The sequence below is a fragment of the Bacillus rossius genome, chromosome 1, assembly GCF_032445375.1.
Source record: "Bacillus rossius redtenbacheri isolate Brsri chromosome 1, Brsri_v3, whole genome shotgun sequence".
NCBI lineage: Eukaryota > Metazoa > Arthropoda > Insecta > Phasmatodea > Bacillidae > Bacillus > Bacillus rossius.
The window spans coordinates 39,456,542-39,478,790 of record NC_086330.1 but is presented as its reverse complement, the minus strand read 5'-3'; the positions used below and the strand labels follow the sequence as shown (position 1 = coordinate 39,478,790).

At 36.7% G+C, this 22,249-nt stretch overlaps 1 protein-coding gene across 1 annotated transcript; it reads left to right on the top strand.

Moving 5' to 3' along the window:
• Positions 1-10,938: 10,938 nt before the first annotated feature.
• LOC134528461 (pro-resilin-like) lies at positions 10,939-21,978 on the top strand. The gene is made up of 3 exons (XM_063362098.1): positions 10,939-11,001; positions 15,842-16,108; positions 19,857-21,978. The coding sequence occupies exons 1-3, from the start codon at positions 10,987-10,989 to the stop codon at positions 20,142-20,144; spliced, it is 570 nt and encodes a 189-aa protein (XP_063218168.1). The 5' UTR covers positions 10,939-10,986; the 3' UTR covers positions 20,145-21,978.
• Positions 21,979-22,249: the final 271 nt, after the last annotated feature.

The window sequence follows — 22,249 nt, the reverse complement described above, 5'->3', positions numbered from 1 at the left end:
CCCCTGGGTCGACTGTAGGCCACGGAACAGCTAAAAAATCCCCCCCCCCTTCCTTACTGGACAGTGCTGGTAGAGGCATTGTTGTGTCCGCAGCGCGGAGAGTCGGCCTTGAAATGTACGCACAGGAAGCAGTCCACTGTATTGAGGTCAGGGCAATCCGCGTGCCTGGAGGATGGTGTAGGTACTGCCCATCCACGTACACCTGGCTCCCATAAAGACGTAACTAGAGGGGGACCGCTCCCTTCCCGGAATTCAAAGGAAAAAATAATTATTTTAATGAAAAAATAAATAAAAAATGTACCACGTTACGGACTAGAACGTAAAAAAAATTAATAATAATTTCTTCTAGCCCCATGGAGATTAATAACCCCACATACAGTGTAAACTTTGAAATGAAGAAGGAAAAAAAAACGTGGGGTGGATGCATCAGATAATATTTACAAGTGTTGGGAGAAGCGTCGTTCAGTAAACTCACACAACAGTTCATATCATTTGCAGTGCAAGAAAATTGCTAGGGACTTAAACTATTGGTGCATCTTATTATCTAATGCATGCGCCGCACCTATTTTTTTGTTTTGATTCTTACAAGTATTTTAATAGGTATTATAATTTCGCAATCACACTTGGCATATGTTTTTCATGTATTTAATAACATCAATATACATGTATTAATGACTTGTTTTAACGAAGTCAGCAAACAATTGATTTGAGAACATAATATTAGAAACAAATGAAACCAAAACGTGTTCAATTTTCTTTCCTCGAGCAAAATTTTACTAAAATATTTTTGTGTAATGGTTAAAGTTCCAAAAGTCAACCATTCCTTATATTTTATTTTTACCATCAATTTTATTTTAAATCTCTATCATCAAAAGTACTCATAAAAAATTTACATGTTGGTAATATTGGACCCTCTAATTTACAAAATCCTAGCTACAACCCTACTCCCATCATTTAGGTCGGCGGTGTATGAATTGGTTGAGGCAGGATGTAAGTTGTGTACGTGGGTTATTTTCTCGCAAATAAATCGGTCGGAAAGACCATATAGTGTTTCTAATGCAAGAAGTACTAAAGCTAAAAAAAAAAAGATGAACGATTTGTAGCCTTTCTTACATTGTCCTAGAAAAAAAATTCTAATATATATTGCGTTCTTGGCACGAAATACCGTTTTATAAAACAACACAGCACTGCACAACAGTCTGTCATAAGTTTAAAAATTATTTTTTTTACAATCCCCCCTTTTTTGCCCTTCCTTTTCCCTAACAAAATTTAGGCTCTGGGAATGCTTCTTCCCAAAATCAACACTCAAAGTAAAAGATTTGCTTCTACAGGATTTCTTTGCTATAATATGTCCTAGGACGTATTTGGCTACAAAAAAAGCAAAAGTTATAATTTTTCTTAATATTAACCTCTTTCGTGGGTATCAGGATTCATGGTGCCATACAATAAAAAAATTGTGAGCAAGACTTTAGTATTCACGAGTGATGTGTAAATATCTAACCTTGGTAACGAGAAAACTCACGTTTTCTCATGTTTTTAATGTTGCAAAAAAAGATATAATACTAAACTCGTTCACAAAATTTAAAGTAGAATTCTTCAAAAATTTCCGAGCGTGATAAATAGGGTACACATCGTTTGCCCTACAGGCGTTTGCCCTAAACGTAGGGCAAATGCCTGTAGGGCAAACGACTTTAGGGCAAATGCCGTTTAGTGCAAACGACTGTAGGGCAAACAAGCACTTATGTTTTGGATTAACGAAACCACACCAACTTTTAGGGCAGACGCCTGTAGGGCAAATGCCTGTAGGGCAAACGACTGTCGAAAAACATCTTTTATGGCAAACGCCTGTAGGGCAAATGCCGGAGCCTGGTCCGAATGGGATTATCAAACATTTTGTGTAAACGCCTTTAGGGCAAATGCCTGTAGGGCAAACGCCTGTAGGGCAAATGCCTTTAGGGCAAACGCCTGTAGGGCAAATGACTTTAGGGTAAATGAAGTTTAGGTTATTTTGGGTAATGTAGGTTTTTTCAATTATGTATCGATTCAAACAGTGTTCTTGTAGTTTATATTTCCTCCGCAGGTGGCAGTACCTCAATAAATGTTTTCCCTCTAAATGCAAAGTTTACAAAAAAGTCGCTAGATGGCACTTATGTAAGCCTATATCGAGGTTTGGTGGGAATCCGTTTGGTATTAACTTCCTAGATTCACCAACAGATGGTTCCCTGCGCTAAGTTCAATGTTATCGAATATTTTTTCTGTAAAATATTTCGGAACATAAGGTGATGTAAGGTCTTCGACCAAAAAAAATCGTATGATTAAAAAAAAACAGTATTAGCGATTTAACAAAAATATCGCTGGAAAAAGGTTCAACTTTTTTCCCGGGGCTTTGCGTATTTCAATTTCAGCTGTCAGACGTGCATTACACTATCATTACTTAAAATATTACGAGCATATAGGTAAATAATGCGAATACTAGCTGTTAAACATTTTCTTAATTAGCATAATAGTATTAATGCGATTAAACTACTTCATATTGTTCATACTATTTTATTCCATAATGTGTACACAACATACAGCTGAAGTACACAATGAAGAAGTATTCCAGTTCGTTTTGTTCTGGGGTTTCCATAATTTGCATTAATTACCTCAAAATCATATTCACCCCTTTTTAACCTCTTAGCGATTGCATTTCACTAAATGATTATAGTTTGATTAGTAGTGTTTAAGTCTTTATTATTACTAACATTTCTTTTCTTTATATTTAGTTATTTTTAAAAAAATATATAATTATAACCCTTTTTCACAGCTTATGGCTTGAATTCCACTAAATGGAAAAATTGTGGTTGGTAGAATTAGTATGTTTATTATTGGTGGTCAATATCTTTTCTTATAATAGATTATTTTCACAGATAAAACTTTTATTTTAAAACCTTTCACCTCTTTAGGGGTTGAAATTTGCAAAATGATAAAATTTTTGTTGGTAGTTTTTGAATGTTTATTATTAGTACCCATGGTATTTTACTGCGCGTTATTAGATTCGGAGATATAATTTTTCAATTTTCAAACCATATTTATCCCTTTTTCACCCATTGGGGTTGAATTTCAAAATATGATGATTTTGTTGTTTATAGTTTTTGTGTGTTTATTATTGGTTCCCATTATATTTTGTAAAACTTTATTAAATTCAAAGATATGATTATAATCATGAACACAATTTTCACCCCTTTTTAACCGCTCAGGGGTTGAATTTAGTAATTAAAATTTGCGGTTATTAGTTCCAGTAAGTTACGTTTATTATTGGTACCAAATATCTTTCATTTTGCTACATTAAATTGTTAATCTTAAAACCATATTTACCCTTTTTTCACCGCTTTAGGGGTGGAATTCCGCTATTTCATATAGCATAGTATATACGATATCCGAAGACCTTTGTTTGAAAAAAAATTTATCAAAATACCACCAGTAGTTTTCAATTGATGCCGGAACAGAAATACAGACAAATAGACAAACATAAAAAAAATTAAAAAACTATATTTTCCAGTTCACAATAACGTAAATAGGCGTTTAATAGTTGTTTCGTCAGTACTTTTGTATAGACTTTTCATCTCGAAAATAGATAATCTATAGATTTGGTAGCCGAGGTAATTTCCCATGTTACAAGAGGTAAACAAGCTGTGTAACCTGACAGACACAAAACAAAAAATAATAAATAATATTGATACCTGAAAAGAAAAATTAAACAAAATTACTAAGTTAAGTATTAATTGTGAAGCATACGTTATTAATAATAAAAATAAGAAAAACATAATAAGTAATTACTTACGCATATAGCGCCTATCTGAACTGTCAAAATGCATTAGTAGTGATGATGGTTAATGTGCGAATAATAAACTCAAAGCGTTAAATTATATGTTCGTTTATACAATATTAATACTTTATATATTGTTAAATATATTTTTTACTCGATATTTGACGGTTATGTTCCGAGAAAGACAACTGTCAACTCAGTTGTATTGTTATTTAATGCGTTACATTATGTCCTTAGAGGGAGAAGGGGAAGGGGAAGGGGAAGAAAAGAAGGCACATAAAAAAGAAAAAAAGCGCATATTTGAATTCCTTATACAAATACTTTCGTTGCAACAATGCAAAAATGTTAACTGCTTTCATATGAATGTGACATATTGTTGGGCCGGTATCAACTACAGTCTATCAGTTTATACCGATCCATATTGTTTACGATTCAAATGAGTATGACACGGAAACAAAATGTAAAAGGACAAAAAAAATACAGCCTTTAACTTCAAAGCTTTTGTGAGGTTAATTACTTTCGATTTATCTAAGTCACGCTATTTATGTGTCGAAAGAAACTTGAGATGGATAATAAGTTACCTAGTATGAACTGTAGTAATTATACTTCACATACATGGGTAAAAGGAGGGGGAAGGGTACTGTCTTCCAATTAACCGAAAATGTTGAGTTTGTTAGTAACAAACCTGCCTTATATGCGACAAAATATATTCATATTTAATAACAAATATTAAAACATAAGTTACAAATTAAAATAAATTTTATAAAATATCGGGAAATTTTGAAACAAGCCCACGCAATTAGTAATAATAATATTCAACACATGATAGTAATCAATCACTTGCATATATATAAATATAAACAAATAATATTATGTTATATATAAGACATTTTCCGAACAATCACAGAAATTTCCAAATGTCGTCCCTACCACACTTAATAAAGCAAATCTCTGCCTAGTATGCCTACTAAGGAATACCCTAAAAACTATTAATTTGAAACATTTGTGTAACTTTATACATATATTCTTATAAAAAAATTACAAATCGCGGTAATAAATAATTTTAGTAATAGTGTCCATGAATAATAACGAAATAAAAACAAGTGAAGCACTGCTTTCTGCGAGTGGGATTTGATGACAATGGTTTCAAGCTCAATGCTAAACCGCCCTAGCTCTCAATACTAGGCTGCCGGGTAGGGCCTACATAAGTATCGCAATAGGGCATTCATCACATAGCACATAAATAAAATTTTAAGGAGTGAACTCTTTCAGCAGCATACACGAAAACACCTTTTCTATTACGTAATCGCATATCACTATAAATACGGTTGAGAAACCATACAATTACCATGTTATGTGTACTAAGGTTGTATACAAATTGATGTTTTGTTTTGATTCATAAACCATGTCAAAATATGAAACTAAACTAATAAAAACTACAAGTCATTTGTACGATTTCAAAGACGACACGTAGACAACATGGCATACACTGCGCGCTCAAAAATTAAACTGTCATTGCAATCTAGAAGTCTAGAAGTCTTTCCAGCACAGCATGAACATAGCAATGAGACAAAACAAAAATAACAAATAACGTATTTATTTATTAAACATAGGTGATGGTGAAAAGACGTCACTTGCTCCTACTAAGTTATGAATAACATATTTTCCATAAATTCTGTTTGTTTAATTGTTTTGAAAATATATTAACTAAAATTGCACTTTTTTTGCGAATATGCTGATTCATTAGCATCTGAAACATAGTTATAATTAATGATCATTCTTTGTGTATTATACTTTTACGTAATTAAATATTGTACATTCCACGACATATCAAAATCGTTCCTAGTTTACACTCATACCTATGACATTCATTCAAATATTGTGGCAATATGGATAAATTGATTAAATGCATTTTGAAAAAATGTACATTTCATTTGCTGTCACACATTAAATCAGTCTTTTATTATACTTCACTTGTTCCTATAAACCTATTAGGGGTTAAGCTATAGATGGTCTGGGCGAATTAGCAAAATATCCACACTCTCGATGGAAGTATTTTCACCGCATTCTACAAACATATTAATAAAACGACAGATTCGGTTGGGCACATGTTATATAAAAATTGAAAATAGGCATGAAGGTCTCAAAGGCTATTTTAACAGTAACTTTTAAACACTGAAAATGTTTTTATAAATGCATATGTATAATCCTCTGCCTTAAATTATTTTAGGGTCATCGTTTTTTGGACGACTTCAAGTGAAAATTCCAGCAGGCAAGGATAATAAAATTTTGTAAGCTCCTTTTGCTAACGCGTTTTTTATATATAGCAGCAATATTAAATTAAGTTAATTTGTTCGCTAGTTTACCCCCCCCCCCCCCCCCCAACAATGGAACATATTAAATCATCAACATCTCTGTTAAAAAATGATTTAAAAAATACAATCCAGTCACTGAGATTGGCGCACCATCTGTTGTAAGTAAGGTTCAATTACCAGCTGCATTCTTAGACTTCAACGTTGGAAAAGCAAACCGTATGTGCTGCCATCTAATTTGTGAATTTTGTACTTTGTACTCATTTGGAGAATGGTTCCAACATTTGTCAACAGGGGCGACACACGTAAGGACATCTATCTTCGAAACGGTTCGTAGGGCAAACGCCTGTAGGGCAAACGACTTTAGGGCAAACGCCGGCAAGCATTCATTTTCGGATTATTGAAAATTCGCAAACTTTTAGGACAAACGCCTGTAGGGCAAACGCCTGTAGGGCAAACGACTGTCGAAAAACTTCTTTTAGGGCAAACGCCTTTAGGGCAAATGCCGGAGCTTGGTCCGAATGTGATTATCAAAAACTTTGTGCATACGCCTTTAGGGCAAACGCCTGTAGGGCAAACGCCTGTAGGGCAAACGCCTGTAGGGCAAACGCCTGTAGAGCAAACGACTTTAGGACAAACGCCTTTAGGGCAAACGCTTTTAGGGCAAACGCCTGTTTGGAATGAGGAATGTGAGAATATGCTTCGAAAATGCGTTTAGGGCAAACGCCTGTAGGGCAAACGACGCACTCCCGATAAATATACAGATCAATAAAATATTCGCTTCTCGATTACATACCAACATTTCCAGACGTAAATGACATAATTACTTCCTGCGTCCACCACTATAATTCGCTGCCTGAATCGTAAGCAATGCTTGCCATCATGCACAGATAGCAGCACGGCTCCGATAAAATACTTGATAGAATACTAAACCACGGCTTTGGATCTGATTTTTGACGAGGAATATATTTTGTAATACTGCCCATCTTGTTAAAATTCATCATACAGTTGATATTGTAAAGTGTCCGCACACGTTATAAGTTATACTTAATTGCATTACTAAAACATTTACCGGAAATATTTAGAAACACATATTATAACACTAAGTATATGTTTATACATTTGTTTTTGTTTAAAGGACTGAAATCAGTCTGTAAGTACTCCTTACAACAAACTTTAAACTTACTAAGCTAATTCATAATTATTATTTTTATAATTTCATTAAAATCTTCCAGTGACGGGATTCAAACCACATCCCCTGAGTCAAAAAGCGCCCGCTTTAGCGCTTTGCTACCGAGCCCGTTTCCATATTGTAAGGAGAATGTGTATTTTATCACTGTAATACCAGTTTTCTTAGGTATGTTAAAACTTGGGATTACTTTTAACTATGACTCTTTTAGTTAACCAAATATATCACGCGATAGTTTCACTATCATAAAGTTCCATTTGGCTCACCGACACGTTTGGAATGTATCCTTACGAAAGTGACCATATACGGGTTTATGTTGCTACACGTGGAGGCAACCTTTTTCGTAATTATTTTTTTAAAAATGCTTCAAATGAATAAATGTTCACTTACAATAACAAATACTCACTATAGGCATTAAAAAATATTACTTTTGGATGACCAGGAAATTTTATGAAATCGGTAATTTCTTCAGGTGAAACCAACAAACATAAAAAAATTTTTGTGTAATTATAGCGTAAATTCAGACATTTCATTAATTGTTTAGTTCTACAGATATTTTTATTTGTTTAAAATTTCATTCAGTACATTTATATTTAACAATTATATATATTTTTAATTATCTAGGTAAAGTTCATAGTTTTTTAGTACACGTGGCAACTGCAAAGGGGATGTTATAATTTATAGTTATGTGTGTCCCTAACTCGCCACTTGAGATGAGCTTAAAATTGTCCTCCTGGAGAAAAGATATTACGACTGTAATTACGAAGGAGAGCGAGCATTAACGCTTCATGGATATTCACTTAGAAATAAAGAAGGACTTAATGCAAATATAAAATGCAGCTTTAATTCACACGTTACCCATGATATAAATTTTGAAATAAAAACACAATAACATAATTATTGGGAATTAACGGTTAGGAGGAATAAAGTTAATAAAGGTTCGTAGTTTTATACCTTGCCAAAGGAAAACAATTTTTTCAGACAAAAATATCTCTAGTGTGATTGATTTTTAAATTGTAAAACCTCTTTACCTAAAAAAATTGTTAAAAATTTAAAACGTTTTGGTGTTTTTAACGATATAATAGACGCATAAAAATCACAGCAATAAAAATGTGTCACTCAATATCCACGTGCAGATGTGTTGGTTTAATGCCAAATAAAACATTGCCGAGTTTCGAACTAATATCAGAGACGTATCAGAAATTTTCTACGATATTTACATTATACAATCTATGGTCTAAGATTTAGCAGTTATTTAACAGTGCTACTTATTTAAACATAGTCGAATCGTCAAAGGTCTTGTCTAACACAAAAGTGTTACATGAAACTGGGCAGCCCCGTTTCGCTCAGTTTCGTTCAGATAGTTAATTAACAACCCCAATCTTACTCTAAATCTGTTGCTGGACCACGCATCGATATATGACGGATGGTCGCTTTGCCTCCCTCCCCGTGCGTATATAAAAACGTCAGCGCCTGCCTGTAAGGGCGTAGGGGGCAGGGGACCTATGGGGCCCTCCCCCCTGGAATTAAGAATTCCCTCACTGAGAGGGCCCGCTGAGCGCCTCACTGAGAGAAGCTTGCAGAATCGTGACAAACGTAAAAGTTTTATGAAAAATTCTGTATATATTTAAAGTTTCCAGCTTATTGCATGCATATAGACCAAAATATGGGCAGCATACAACATACTACCACCCTATCCAGATATGGCTGTGATGGTTAACATCATGCGCAAAACTATCAAGCCGCGCGGGCCATCCTGCGAACTATCCCCCCCCCCCTCGGAGATTCAAAAGGTTGCGTCCCTGCCTGCCTGCCTGCCATGAGGCGACTTCGACAAACTAGGCAACAGCATCTCTATTGTTATTCCCAATAAAAGGAACGGATCGCCATGCTAAGTTGCTGCATTTTACGGCAATACCTTTTAATTTATAAAATTTTCAAATGATTTTTCCCTATTGAGGATTTTAATTTGTAAAAATCAAAATGCAAACTATAAGATATTTGTAACATTTTTAATTTAAAAGCAGAAATTTTGATTCCCCCTGAATTACTTATATCATAAGGTTCCACTGATGGACACATTTTTAAAAGTATTTAATCGTAAAAATCTGAAATAAGTTAAACATTAACAACCAACAAAATGGTAAAGCCAAGCCATTAGGTAAATTTGTATTATAAATAGGCCTAATCCTTTTATGGCACAGCCTAAGCCATGAAACGAAAATTGTATGGGCAAGTGCAATGGCTCTTAAAAGTTATTCTTTACAAGACACTTTCAAGAAATCTGGAGCGGTTTGTCTTAGTTAGGTGGGATGATAAGTGCTACGCTAGCTGGTGATTCTAGTGCGGTATGGCCCTTATGCGCAAGTCTCTCAACTGGCGCGCAGTCTTCTCGTCGTGCGTAGGACAACTAAAAAATATGAGCGGTAGCCATAACTTAAGATTGCGGAGAAATGAAGATAAAAATGTGATGCAAGTCCCCATGAATCTACACCGGACGTTTCGTAACCAAAAAGACACGCGTTTTAGACATTTGACGGTTTACAAAGTGAAATACTGACCCAAGCGTTTTCTGAAATTTTTTGTAAGCAGACACCACTCGGATATTTTGAGCAATTTTCGTTTCTTCATAAGCCCCTCCACGCCCGGTGCTCTGCATGTGGTTTGGCGGTCTGACCAGGCGACCGCCTTAAGGGGGATCAGGCTTCTCCATCTTGACATTTCAAATATTTTTATAGCACTTGCAATGAAGCTCGTCGTGCTAATTTTTTGTTTGTTTCACATGGCGTAGGACTCAGCTTTGGCTACTTGTTGAAGTAAAAAACTTGTAAACTGGTGAGGTTAAGACGATAGTTGTAGTCACCCACGGGAAATAATGAGTTATTTCCTTGCGGGGCTTTAGCAAATACGTGGTTGCAACAAGGTATCGAACGTCTGGGAGATATTATTCAGGCCTGGACATGCCAAGAATTGAGATAAATAGTTCGAATTATTGCAAAAATACGGGAAAATATCCAAGATGGCAGGGCCTGATCCCCTTTAATAGAGCGGAGACGTGCAGACGTCTGGACGCCGGCTCGCGGAAGACAGACCTGACGGACGAAGACATGGCAGTGGTTCTCTCTCACTGGTGGTTGGGGGGGGGGGGGCGTCGAAGACGAACGAAAGGACGCTCCAGAAGAGCGGGAATTGCAACAGATGCGCGCGCAACCCGGTTGTTCTCCGGCCCCCGTAAAGGGGGGGGGGGGGGGGAACCAAGCAATCCCAGCGGGCAAAGCGACTTGCGACACCGCAGGAGCGACTGGGGAAGCCTCCATCCACTTCCGGCCACCGCAACGCGCGCGCGCGCGCCTGGCGCTGCTCTCTGCAATTACCACGAGGGCGTCTTGCTGTGTGATCCCATTCTCGTTGCTTCGGTCCCGGGGTCCCCCCCTCCCTTTCCGCTTCCCCCCCCCCCCAATCTTCCCTTCCTTCTTCACCCAGGAAACAAACAATGCCCTCCACTCCCCTCCCCCACGTCAATCTCATGCGAACCTTCTTTATTCCCAAGGAGTTTGCTTCCTTCGGCCGCGCCGCTTTCTGGAGCGTCGGAATATATAAGTAGCGGGTTCCCCCGTGGACACAACGCCACTTCTTCCAGTTCCACCGCAGCACCAGCACCGCCTGCCCGCAGCAGCATGAAGCTCTTTCAGGTACTGTTATCTTTGAAAGATTTGTGCAATGGGAGTGCATGACTTGATGTAAGCTTTTGGACATACGCCATTGCTAAGCACATGCTAAGCAATGGTGTGTGTCCAAAAGCTTACATCAAGTCTTTCAGATACTGTTTGACCACTCACGTCTCCCGGGGCGGCCGCTCGTCATGGATACGGCCAAGATTTTACTGTGTTATAAGAAAGCAAATTTACTTATTTAAAATACTGTATTTCGTCCTGATCGCCATCAAAAATCAAAGCACATTTAACTATAAGTACAAGTTAAGCACAATTAGCTACTTTGATCAGCAACTTCAAGAATTAGTGGTAAGAATTTTAAAATGTGTTCGTTAAACAATACTACTACATAATATAGTGAAGAGAGTGAGTTAAACAAAAATTGCAACCAAAACATTCAATAATCGAAAATCAATAGGTATGCAATTTTAAAAGCCCAAAATCGTTATACACGTACATTCGCTTCTCTTTTTCCTATAGACCTTCATCCATGACTGTTTAGTGTTAGCTATAGACAGCTTTCATTAATTTTTACTTAGAAGAAATCATGGATGAAAACTAAATAAGGTTTTTTTTACTTCGTAAATAACAATTTAAGGTTTCAAATAAAATCCAAAGGTAAAGATTTATGAAATTAATTGTATATTTTAATACCTATCATGAAGTAATTGAAGTGAATTTCGCTGCATTTCGGTGTTATGTGGTATTATTGACTTCCATTTCGGTGTTTCGCTGTGTATTGACTTCAATTTCGGTTCTTGGCGATATATATACTTAATTTCGCTGTTATTTCTGTTTTAACGCTATTCATCATATAATATGGGCTCTAGTCATAAATCAACGCTTGATACGCAAAATATTCAATCATCCTCTAAGTTGTCTCGATTACGAACATCAATAACAATCGGTCTCGCAAGTAGCATGTTATTAATTACTTTTCTGTCATTAAATTAATGCAAGGGTCCTTGCTACAAATATCTCTTTTGGATTCATGTTTCGTTCCAAATTTTACTAAAATACATTTAAATGTGTTTATTAAATCAAGCAAGTGTTCCATATTGGTGAAATTTGAGAGCATACTAAATACCTGATTAGAAAGTACTTGAACCCACAGCTAACAGACTAGAGACCACGTGATGCATTTACAGGAAAAGCCCTTATTTAAAATTAAAGACATGAAAATAAGTACTGAAGTTCGTGGTTGAGATCTAGCCTTAGTGAATCACTGCTATTTTACATTTAATATTCGGACAGAAAATAAAAACTACAACTTGTTTGATTTTTTATTACGGGCGATTTTTTCGTACATAGTATTTGAAGTAGAAAGGATAGGGCAGGAAGCTTTTATCTTAAAATTTTTAAAGAAACATATAACACTACAATTGCCACTGCTTAAAGTTCCATAGATGCGCGATACCTACGTGAAGTCTGGGGTGCCTGACCCGTAGAGGCGAAGAGGTGTATGATGCACGAAACAATTTCCCCCTTAGCACCCAGCCAGGTTTGCGAATCATCGTTTGTTTCGTCAATGCTTTTAAATAAATCAGTTTGTAGTAAAAAAAAAATATTTTTTTGTGTTTGCAAAATCATCTATTTAAAAAAAACCTGCGCGTAGTGAAACTGAATGAAATTTTTTTATAAAATAAAAAATCACTTACTGGGGCAACCTTATGACAGGGATTCGCATGGAACATTGCAAACCTGAGCAATACTTTAATCGCAAACGGTAAATAAACTTGAATGAAACTTTGGTTTTATATTTTACACATACTGGGTATGTTATATTGTAGACAATAGAAACAATTTTCAACTACCTTCCTAAAAAATGCATCGCTGGCTGTATAAAACATTACGTGAGCTTATCTAAATTTACTGTTCAGAAAAAAATAAATTATAAATTTTCCATCTGAAAACAACTCGTTAATTCCTAGTTATGGACGGATTTGAAAGTGGAAACGTTCACCTTCATTACTGGTCTATTTTAGTTACAAAAAAATGTTTACTGAAAAAATTACGAAACAAATTAATAGTGAAATTTTTTTTATCGAATAGCGAATATGAAATTAAAATAGGCGAAGAGTTTAGCTACAAAATATTAATACATTTTATCATTTTAACATTTACTTTTTAATTTTTTACTAAGGCATTGTGTAGTTTAACGTAAAGAAAAATGTTTTTGTCATGTGTAAAATTTAAAATTTTATTTAGACACGAGTAAAACCTTAAGTAAATGTAAACTACCTTCTTTTATAATTTCATTATCTTCATTTAATTACCATTTAATAAATCAGTGTTTTAGATCTTAAACAGTATTTAAAATTAAAACTTTATTTATTTATGTGCACAAAAAATCTCAAAGTAAAACTTCACTTTTAAAAAAACTATATCATGGTAGTAACAGAGTTAATTAACTTGAACGTTTTATACTCACAAAACTTGTATGAAGAAATTATTCAACATTGCTAGACACTTCACCAGAATCAAAATAAAAATTTTCGATTAGTTTTATAACAGAGAACATTTTATTGCACAAGAATCTTACGAATTCTTTACATTAATTCAACTAAATAGATAATTTATTTTTGTAGACGCTCTAGTTAATGATAATGAACACTCAAGTATTTTCAAGATTACTTATTAAAATACCTGTAATGACTATAAACACAGGAGATACATATTCATGCACCAGTCTTGCATTGATTGCAAGGTTTGGTATAAGTTGAGGATTGACATATGTTTATGATACGAATATGATAAAAACGTGTTTGGGTGAGAAATTATGAGAGGCTGTGGCCACCTTTGGCGACACAATATACAGAATGTTATTTTTTTTTCAGAATCATAAATTATAAAAATAGCAAAAAATCTTATATAACGAGTACTTTGCTTCACTGCCTGAAATTTAATAAATTAATTCATTTACGAGCTAATTTCTTAATACTAGCTCGTAAAACAAGTTTTTCATTATAACAGAAAGTAAAATTTTTAAGTAATATAAATACCACATTTTCCTCGTGTTAAAAGAGTGATAATCCTCGAAAACCTTAAAAAAAATTCAATCATGCAGTATTCTTAAAGACTTTAGCCGCGTCTTCATGTAGCTCATCGCCAACGTTTCGAGGCACATTGCAGTTGCCATATTAAAGGTGCCAACATTTAAGAAAACACCAAACTGTAGCTATAACTGATTGCTTTATTAAATCATTGGCGCGCTAAAGATGACTACTGCCAAGTTAAGTTGTTAGAATAATTCTCAGTTAAGTACTAACATTTCCCTCAGTCAGAACACTTATTGATGTTAAGCCTATATGGTTTCCGAACAGTAAGGGTATGTTCTTAACCGATGCAACAATAACCAAAGGATCCCTTGTCCCATCTTAGGATTTTGGGAATGTCGGATAGCAGGAAGTTTTTAAGGGCCGTTGAATACTTCTCCAGAGAATGGAGAGTCCGAAATAGTGAAAAATAATATCCCCCTAAAGGGCCACTTTAAAACATTTCTGACGTCATGTTAACTGAAGTTATCAACCAGTAGCATTGCAAAATATTTTAAATTACACCATATTGTTTACAATTAACCGATTTCAATGGTTAGGTGCTACCTAGAGTAGATTAGCTTTGTTATCACTCAAATTTATTGTTGTGTTTTATTTATAGTGGTTCTTCGAAAAAAAGAGGGGGGGGGGGGGGAATTCATCGTTCCTCCAATAGGGCCGACACTTCTTATTGCATCCCAGTGGGAGAGTACCCGTAAAAGAACAATCGAATACTTATGATGCTAACACGAACTGGTGTACATGTCAACAAAGAAATATTTTTAAGCCAATCAAATATTTTCGTTTACAAAATGCTCTCACTCTAAATAATACAATACTCTCATATTTAAATTATTCATTTAGTAGTGAATTATGAACATAAACGGGTGTGAATGGTATTTGTGTGGCCAAGCAACAGACTATCGTTTAATTTTTACTGAAAAGCGGCACAAACTCTTTATAGGTCACAAGGATACGTGTGAGGACGGAAACGAGAAGCTGAAATCCTTCAATATGGACTACTGAATAATCCTTTAGGCTAGAGCATCTTTTGAAGAAGTATTCGTAAAGAGCGTTAGAAAATATGACATATAAATCTGATTTTGTTTACAATCTGTATACACAAATTTTGTGAGCGAGTCTTTCAGTCCCCGCAAGTTATGTGTAACATAAATATGCACGGTAACGAGCAAATTCGTATGTTCTATTGTTGCCTTATAATACGAATTTTTATCACGAAATTTAATTTATAATTCTTTAAAATAATGCCGACGTAATAAGTCTACGAAAAATTGTGTTTTCAACTACATTCCTTGACGCGAATCGCACGTAGTTTCCGCACCCGCCACCAGAATTCGCGGTCGGAGCAACTACGTTGACTGTCGATTAATTATTCTATTTGGAGACAGAAATGTTAAACTATGTAAAGAAAATGCTCCGATAAAAGGGGAAAAAAATACTGAACTCTGCTTTGGACCTGATTTTCGACAAGGATTTTTATTAAAATACTTCCTGTATTGTTAAAATTCATCAAAAACGTAATAGATGAATTTAATAAAATAATAAATAAAATTAATAAAAATTAATAGATAGATTTAATAAATTTTAATATATTTTCTTTGTGTTTGTGAGCTTTGGCTAGTGCCAGTTTCCACAGATGGCAGCACCGTGGTTGTTACACATCTCCGTCCCTTGACTTCTGTCGCACTCAAGAACTTACTCCCATCAAATGCCATATACCGAGAGCTAAGATGTTGCACGTCCGAGATGATTATTCACTTCAGGTTATCGTGGGCGCCATGGTGACTAACCTGGTGTCGACCGGCCACCAAGGAGGTTCGTACGGCGACGCCGCCGGTCTACCCACGAGCTACGGCGTGCCGAGCGCCGGCTACGGCGGCGGCGTCGGCGGCTACGACGGCGCCGCCGGCAACGGCAACGGCGGCGGCTACGACAACAGCGTCGGCTACGACAACAACGGCGGTGGCGGCTACGCCGGTGGCGCGCAGGGCGGGAATGGATACGGCGGCGTCAAAAGCTACGACGAACAGGTAACTACCGCGAAAACCGCAAAGCACCTAATTTGTTATTCTCTCTGCATTATGGGAATTTTTTTCGTAAAATATTTTAAAAACCATAGTTATTCTCCAATAAGGGTAGCTACAAATCTTCATAAACCTAGCCAGATATCTTAAAATTTGTGTACTTGTATCCTTCTAAATTTTTATGTTTAAAATTTCAGTTTAATATAAGCTATACATGGGGCAGCAAGTTGTTTACAACAAGGTTCTCAATTATTACTATTATCGTGAGTTTTAAAGGTATTGGTTATGTCAGCTCATTTTTAATGTTATGGGAAATCATAATGCACCATCTATAGCAGAAGTGCTATTATTGACAAGGTGTTATGAACTGGCAAATATTTTAAGTTATTTTAAGAGCCTCGGAGTGGTACTTGTTTTTTTTTAACATAAAAAGTTTAAAACACCACAATATTATCTGTGCAACTAAGTTATTTGGACATTTTTTCAAGTGATCAAAACCTGTAAGCATTATGTTGTTCTCAATTCACAGACACTTTCCAAGGGCAAGATTTAAGGGATTACGTCAACTGTAAAAAAAGAGATTGCTTTGTTTTTTTAACGTACTCGTATTTAGTTTGTGAATTTAATAATAAAAATAAATAATTTTACTTTGTTATATAGATGTCTGAAAATTAAATGTTTTCTATCAGACGTGTATATCCGATGAAAAACTTTAAGTCTACCAATGCATAAATTTATAATATAACTAATACATTCTTCGGGAGTGCCAAAACAATTTCATGTAATTTTACAAACATAGCAACTAACTACCACGTGCTGTATATTAAAATAATTTTCTAGTCTAAGTAGCTAGTATTGTGGTCTTCAAAAATTTCATATATTTGGAGTTGCATTAATGAGTTGGAATAAATATTCAATATTCTATTTGTAGCAATGCAAAATAATTAATTAGCAAACTAAGTAGTAACCAACATATTTTACTTTTCGAAGGTACACGTATTTTTTTTTCAGTGTAAAATTTTAGAAACAATGCCGTAACGCGATGCGCATAGCGTAACTCATGACGGCGGCATGGTGGTCGGCGAGATTATCTCTGTCCCACACGTGTATTGGCTCAGAGAACGACTCTGCTCGCTCTGATTGTAAAGATGAAAAAATGGGGGCCCCCCAGTTTAGTTAACCGTGTGGCAACGCACCGGACGTTAAACAAAGGTTCAGGTAACCCGCGGCGTTTTATTGTTTTACTTGGTATTGTATTTCGAACAAGTACACAAAAAAAAATTAAAAAATTTATATTTTACATTTATAAAAAAGAATTTAAAAGAAAAAAGTTTAAACTACTATAAATTACATAACCAGGGATAACCTGGGCTCTTAAATAATTTTGTGTTAGGACTTAACTTATTATGGTTGTCACTCCACAGTTAGGATTTTTTTAAACTATAAGCCTACGTCTATGCTCTGGAACTTTGAAAAAATATATATATTTATTTATTTATGGCTTTAGGGATTTCCGTGAGAAAGTGTCAGTTCCAGTAGCTTATTGAAGAGTTACTTATATTTCCTATCAATTTCAGTTTTGCCCAGTTAGTTGGAGCTGTCGCATACTTCACGTCGTTCGTCGCCGCGAGAGAGTCGTGGCGCGAAGGAGCTCTCCGGAATAGTAGGACGAAGGTTCCATTCCTCCATCCGGAAGATGGTCGTTGGTTCGATTCCCGGCAGGATCGATCCGCGAAAATATCGCAAGCAACTGACGTCTCGAACCTGCTCGTCCACGTTCCCGTGTCCCGGCGCACGCGTCGTCTTCGATGGTTGCCGAGATGGCGCCAAGCGGTGAGCCCGTGTGTAGCGTGCGAGATACCTCTCCGGCCATCCTGACTTCGTCATCTGCGTTAGTGAGGCGGGATGATAAATGCGACTTTCGCTGGTGCTTCTAGCGCGGTGTCGCCTCTAAGCGCAAGGCTGCTTTATCTGACGCGCAGTCTCTACTGCGTGCACAGGGCAACTACGAAATTTCAGCGGTAAACATTGAATTATGTGGCGCGGAAATGAATAAAGGCTTACTGCAAGTCCCGTCGGCGCTTTCAAGAATCTGTACAAGTTTCCCGTGCCCTAAAAGTTATTCTGAAAACACACATTTCAGCCATCATCACTCTAGTAAAATTACAGTTAAATAACGAAATACGGAAACAGAACTTCTTATCCGCCTCAACGCATTACTGCCTTTAGTAACAGGCATCACTATGATATCTTAAGCAGGCTTTAATTCACGTGGTTTTTCTTTTCCTGTAGCTCTACACATCGCAAGTATGCCCGAGTATAAGGGACCCTTAAACTACTCCAAGCAAATTCTAATGGTGTCTTATAATTGGTAGTGCCCCGATTCTTCCACGGGTTGGATACACTCCCGGGCTGGACATAAATTCCTTCTGGATAATCAAGCCTATTAAGAGTGTCCTTCAGTAGATAACAAGATCATATCCCCTGGTGAGTTACACGTGACAGGGTTACTTCTCATTGTTTGTACATGGCTGAAGGTCGTTAAGAGAGTGCCAAGAGCATTGCCGATTTATTCCACAATATATTTGATCTTTTCTTTTGCATTTCACAGTCTTTCATAATATCGTGTCTACAAGTCTTTCAGTACTTGCCAGTGATGTGTAACATCTAATCTCAGTAACGAGTGTGTTCTCGTATTGCAATTAAATTTTACATGCGAAACTCGAACATGAAATTAAACGTAGAAATTTTTTAAAATAATTTTGACGTGATGAATATAAGCAAATAGTTTTTTTTAATAAGTTTCTGGACTCGAATCACACGTTTTTCTACACCCGACGCTAGAATTCGCTGCCAGGGAAACTACGTCAACTATCGAATCATTTCAATATAAAACAGAAATTTTAAACTATACAATGAAACGGCTCCGATAAAAAATACCAAACCTCGGCTTTGGACCTGATTTTCGACAAGGAATTTGATTTAAATACTTCCCATCTTGTTAAAATTTACTAAACAGGTATAGCCATTTAATCTCGTTATCGAGCAAATTCATGTGTTCTCATGTCGTGCATGTTGCAGAAAAAACTTTTCGACAAGGAATTTTATTTAAATATTTGCCATTTTGCTAAAATTCACTAAACAGTTAATACAAAGTTTCTCTTTTGTCTTTTTAACTTGGGTTCGCGCCATCCGACACAGATGACAACTCCGTGGTTACAAATTTCCATGGTTCCATTCATGGAAATTACTCCTACCAAATGCCGCGTGTCGATAGATGAGATGTTTCATGTTTTTTTTTTCCTAACCTAAAACTAAGTGTATTTGGGAGGGGTCTGGGTTAGGGATAGACTCTAAGTGCGTCTCAGGCCGAAGCCTATACGCTCTAATCATGCAGGGTTTAAGCCCTGCGGGAGAGGGAGCATGCATCATGTGCTAGGAGGGGATTGGCCAGACATGGCAAAGTTTTAGCCATTACTAACTCCCCTCACTGACTGTTCTAAGTTAAAACTAGATAAGTTGGGCCCAGGTAAAACCTGCATAGATACATGGAAAACCCTGGGCACTAACATGCGTGATGCAAAATTGCATGCATTAATAATGACAAGCAGGTTGGTTACAGGTAACAGAAGGATGGTTCTGGAAGAAGAGTTGGACAGAGTAGAAAGAATACCGTGCAAATGGGCGGTAGCTTGGGTTACATGTTGTTACATGTTTGAAATTCATTTTTGTTTTCTGCCCGGTGCGGTCGCAGCCGAAGGCGTACCAGTTCGGGTACGCGGTGAGAGACCGCGCGAGCGGCAACGACTACGGCCGCCACGAGGCCAGCGACGGCAACGTGGTCCAGGGAGAGTACCGCGTGCAGCTGCCCGACGGCCGCCTGCAGATCGTCACCTACACCGCCGACTGGCGCAACGGCTTCCGCGCCGACGTGCGGTACGAGGGCGAGGCGCGGTACCCGGACGGTATCCAGCAGCAGCAGCAGCAGCAGCAGGCCGGCGCGGGCAGGCCCGTCTACGGGCCGCCCGGGTACCACCAGTGAGGCCGGTACTCCGAGCGACGTCCTCAGCCTGGATAAACCCTGTCCCCATCACTCACTCGCTAATCCTTCAGACGCAATACTCTCGTGGGTGGACCGGTGTACGAGCTGCCTCGGTACCACTAGCGACGAGGGGTGCATCTTCCTTAGGGTACTCCGGCGAACGTCTCTACCGCTCCCTCGCCTTAGGCCGCGTTCCGTTACTCGCGTGGAGGCAGGAACATACACACCCGTCAATATCATTCCGTTACTCTACACGTGCGTCTGACGACGGAAAGAGTAACAAGTATGGAGTACCTCAATTGAGGTCAGGTTTTTTTTTATCTCGAAACATTTAACTGTTTTTTCAGACTGATGTTCCACCACACTTGCACTCACCACGTCCACGTTTTACTATTCATCAACTTGACCTAAAAGCTACCTCGTTCCCCACGTACGGTCGCACCTCATGACGTCAGCCCAATAATTTCTTCCAGACCACTTGCGTATGCTGCACGAAGTAAGTCGAAATTACGATGACGAAGCACTTATATTCACGCCCTTTGCCTGGGTTAAGAAACTCTTAATTTCTGCGCACACAGTGTACGAATTTACTCCCTTCACACGCCTGGCTAAAGTTGATTCGCGTCTGTAAGTTCGCTTGCCTTGAAAGTTTTTTATTGTCCACCACAGTATTTAACTTCCAAATATTTAGTGAGTTAAATTTCACATAGCTTGGGTTTTTTTCCTTCCAGCCATTTTTGTTAAGCGTCTCAATCGCCCTCTGCAGTTGCGATGTCAGCACACATCATGAATGGAACACAGTGACAGTAACTTGGCGCTTCAGTGTAAGTTGCAAGTTATACTGGCTGGTGCAGTGAGAGAGACGTGACTATTCAGGGGTAGGTGCCACAGAACCTGTTCCTAAATGTATGTGTTATTTTTTGCCAGAACTGCAAACATCACTCAGCATTGAGGGTTTTTAGGCAGCCATTAATGCATACAACATCCGTTATTTCACATTTCATTTATTTTTCTTAGTACTTTTAGAAGTAAACTTTGTTGTCTTGTTTGAACTTTTTTTAAAAAAACACAATTTCGTATTGAACAACCACATTCAGAAACATATTCGTGTTGCCTTAGTGAGAAAAATATAAACAGTAAGTATTTTACGAGGAAATAATACTTAAAATAAGATCCTGTCTATAGTGGAAATCATCAAATTATCCCGAACAAAATCTATTTCAAGCGATACTAAGAAGGCGACGGAAGCAGGCATCTGGGCCTATACTGTTAAACGGCTGCCCCATTGAGTGTAATAATGATATAAAAAGGTCTCGGTGTGGAATTTAAGCTGTTTCAATGACCGCGAATTATAGGTCTGAATAGTAGTATGACCCTTTCAATATTTCTTGTTAACTCGAAGGTGCCTTTTTCACACAGTTATCTCGGTCACAGAAACTAATAAAAAATGGATTTTCCATTCCGAATATTTGCTCCAGAAAAATGCAAAAGGTGATCAATACCTTTTCATCATTACTCTAGTGATTTTTTTCACTAGTTTTTCACGAAATACCTGCTTGAAATTTTCAATTCCAAAGCTAAAACCAAGAAAACTTGAGAAATTATAATTTAAATTTTATAAAGACATAATAATAATTATCTGCCAGACATGTGATATCTTTGTATCAGAACTGTTTGTAAAATTCTAAGGTTCTGTCACCTGTATCAAATAATTTGAAATGACATTGTATTTTATTTCAAACTTTTTGTATTAATTTTGTAGATAATATTAAGTATTATTTTGTCCTTTGTAATACGTTGTGATTTATATTTTGATATAAAATATTTGTATACATTTGTTGTATTCACTATTTTCCCCACCCAATTAAAATAAAAATAATAAGATTTTTGAAAATTGGATCATTGAACAGAGGCGAATTTTAGGTAAGTTTAAGTTTGCAAACACAAATAAAATATAATTTATGTTTCAATTTAAATGACTGTGCCATGCTAGCTTAAGTATAATATTTAAATTCACGTTTATTTAATCAGTGCTATTTGTCCACAATAAAGCGTCTGATAAAGGGAATGTTCAATTTAATATAACTAATTTTTATTGGATTCTT

Bases quoted from the DNA above. Each gene is read 5' to 3' on its own strand.
- LOC134528461 (XM_063362098.1), top strand. The intron at 16,109-19,856 runs GTAACTACCGCG...GTGCGGTCGCAG, and splicing joins TCAAAAGCTACGACGAACAG to CCGAAGGCGTACCAGTTCGG.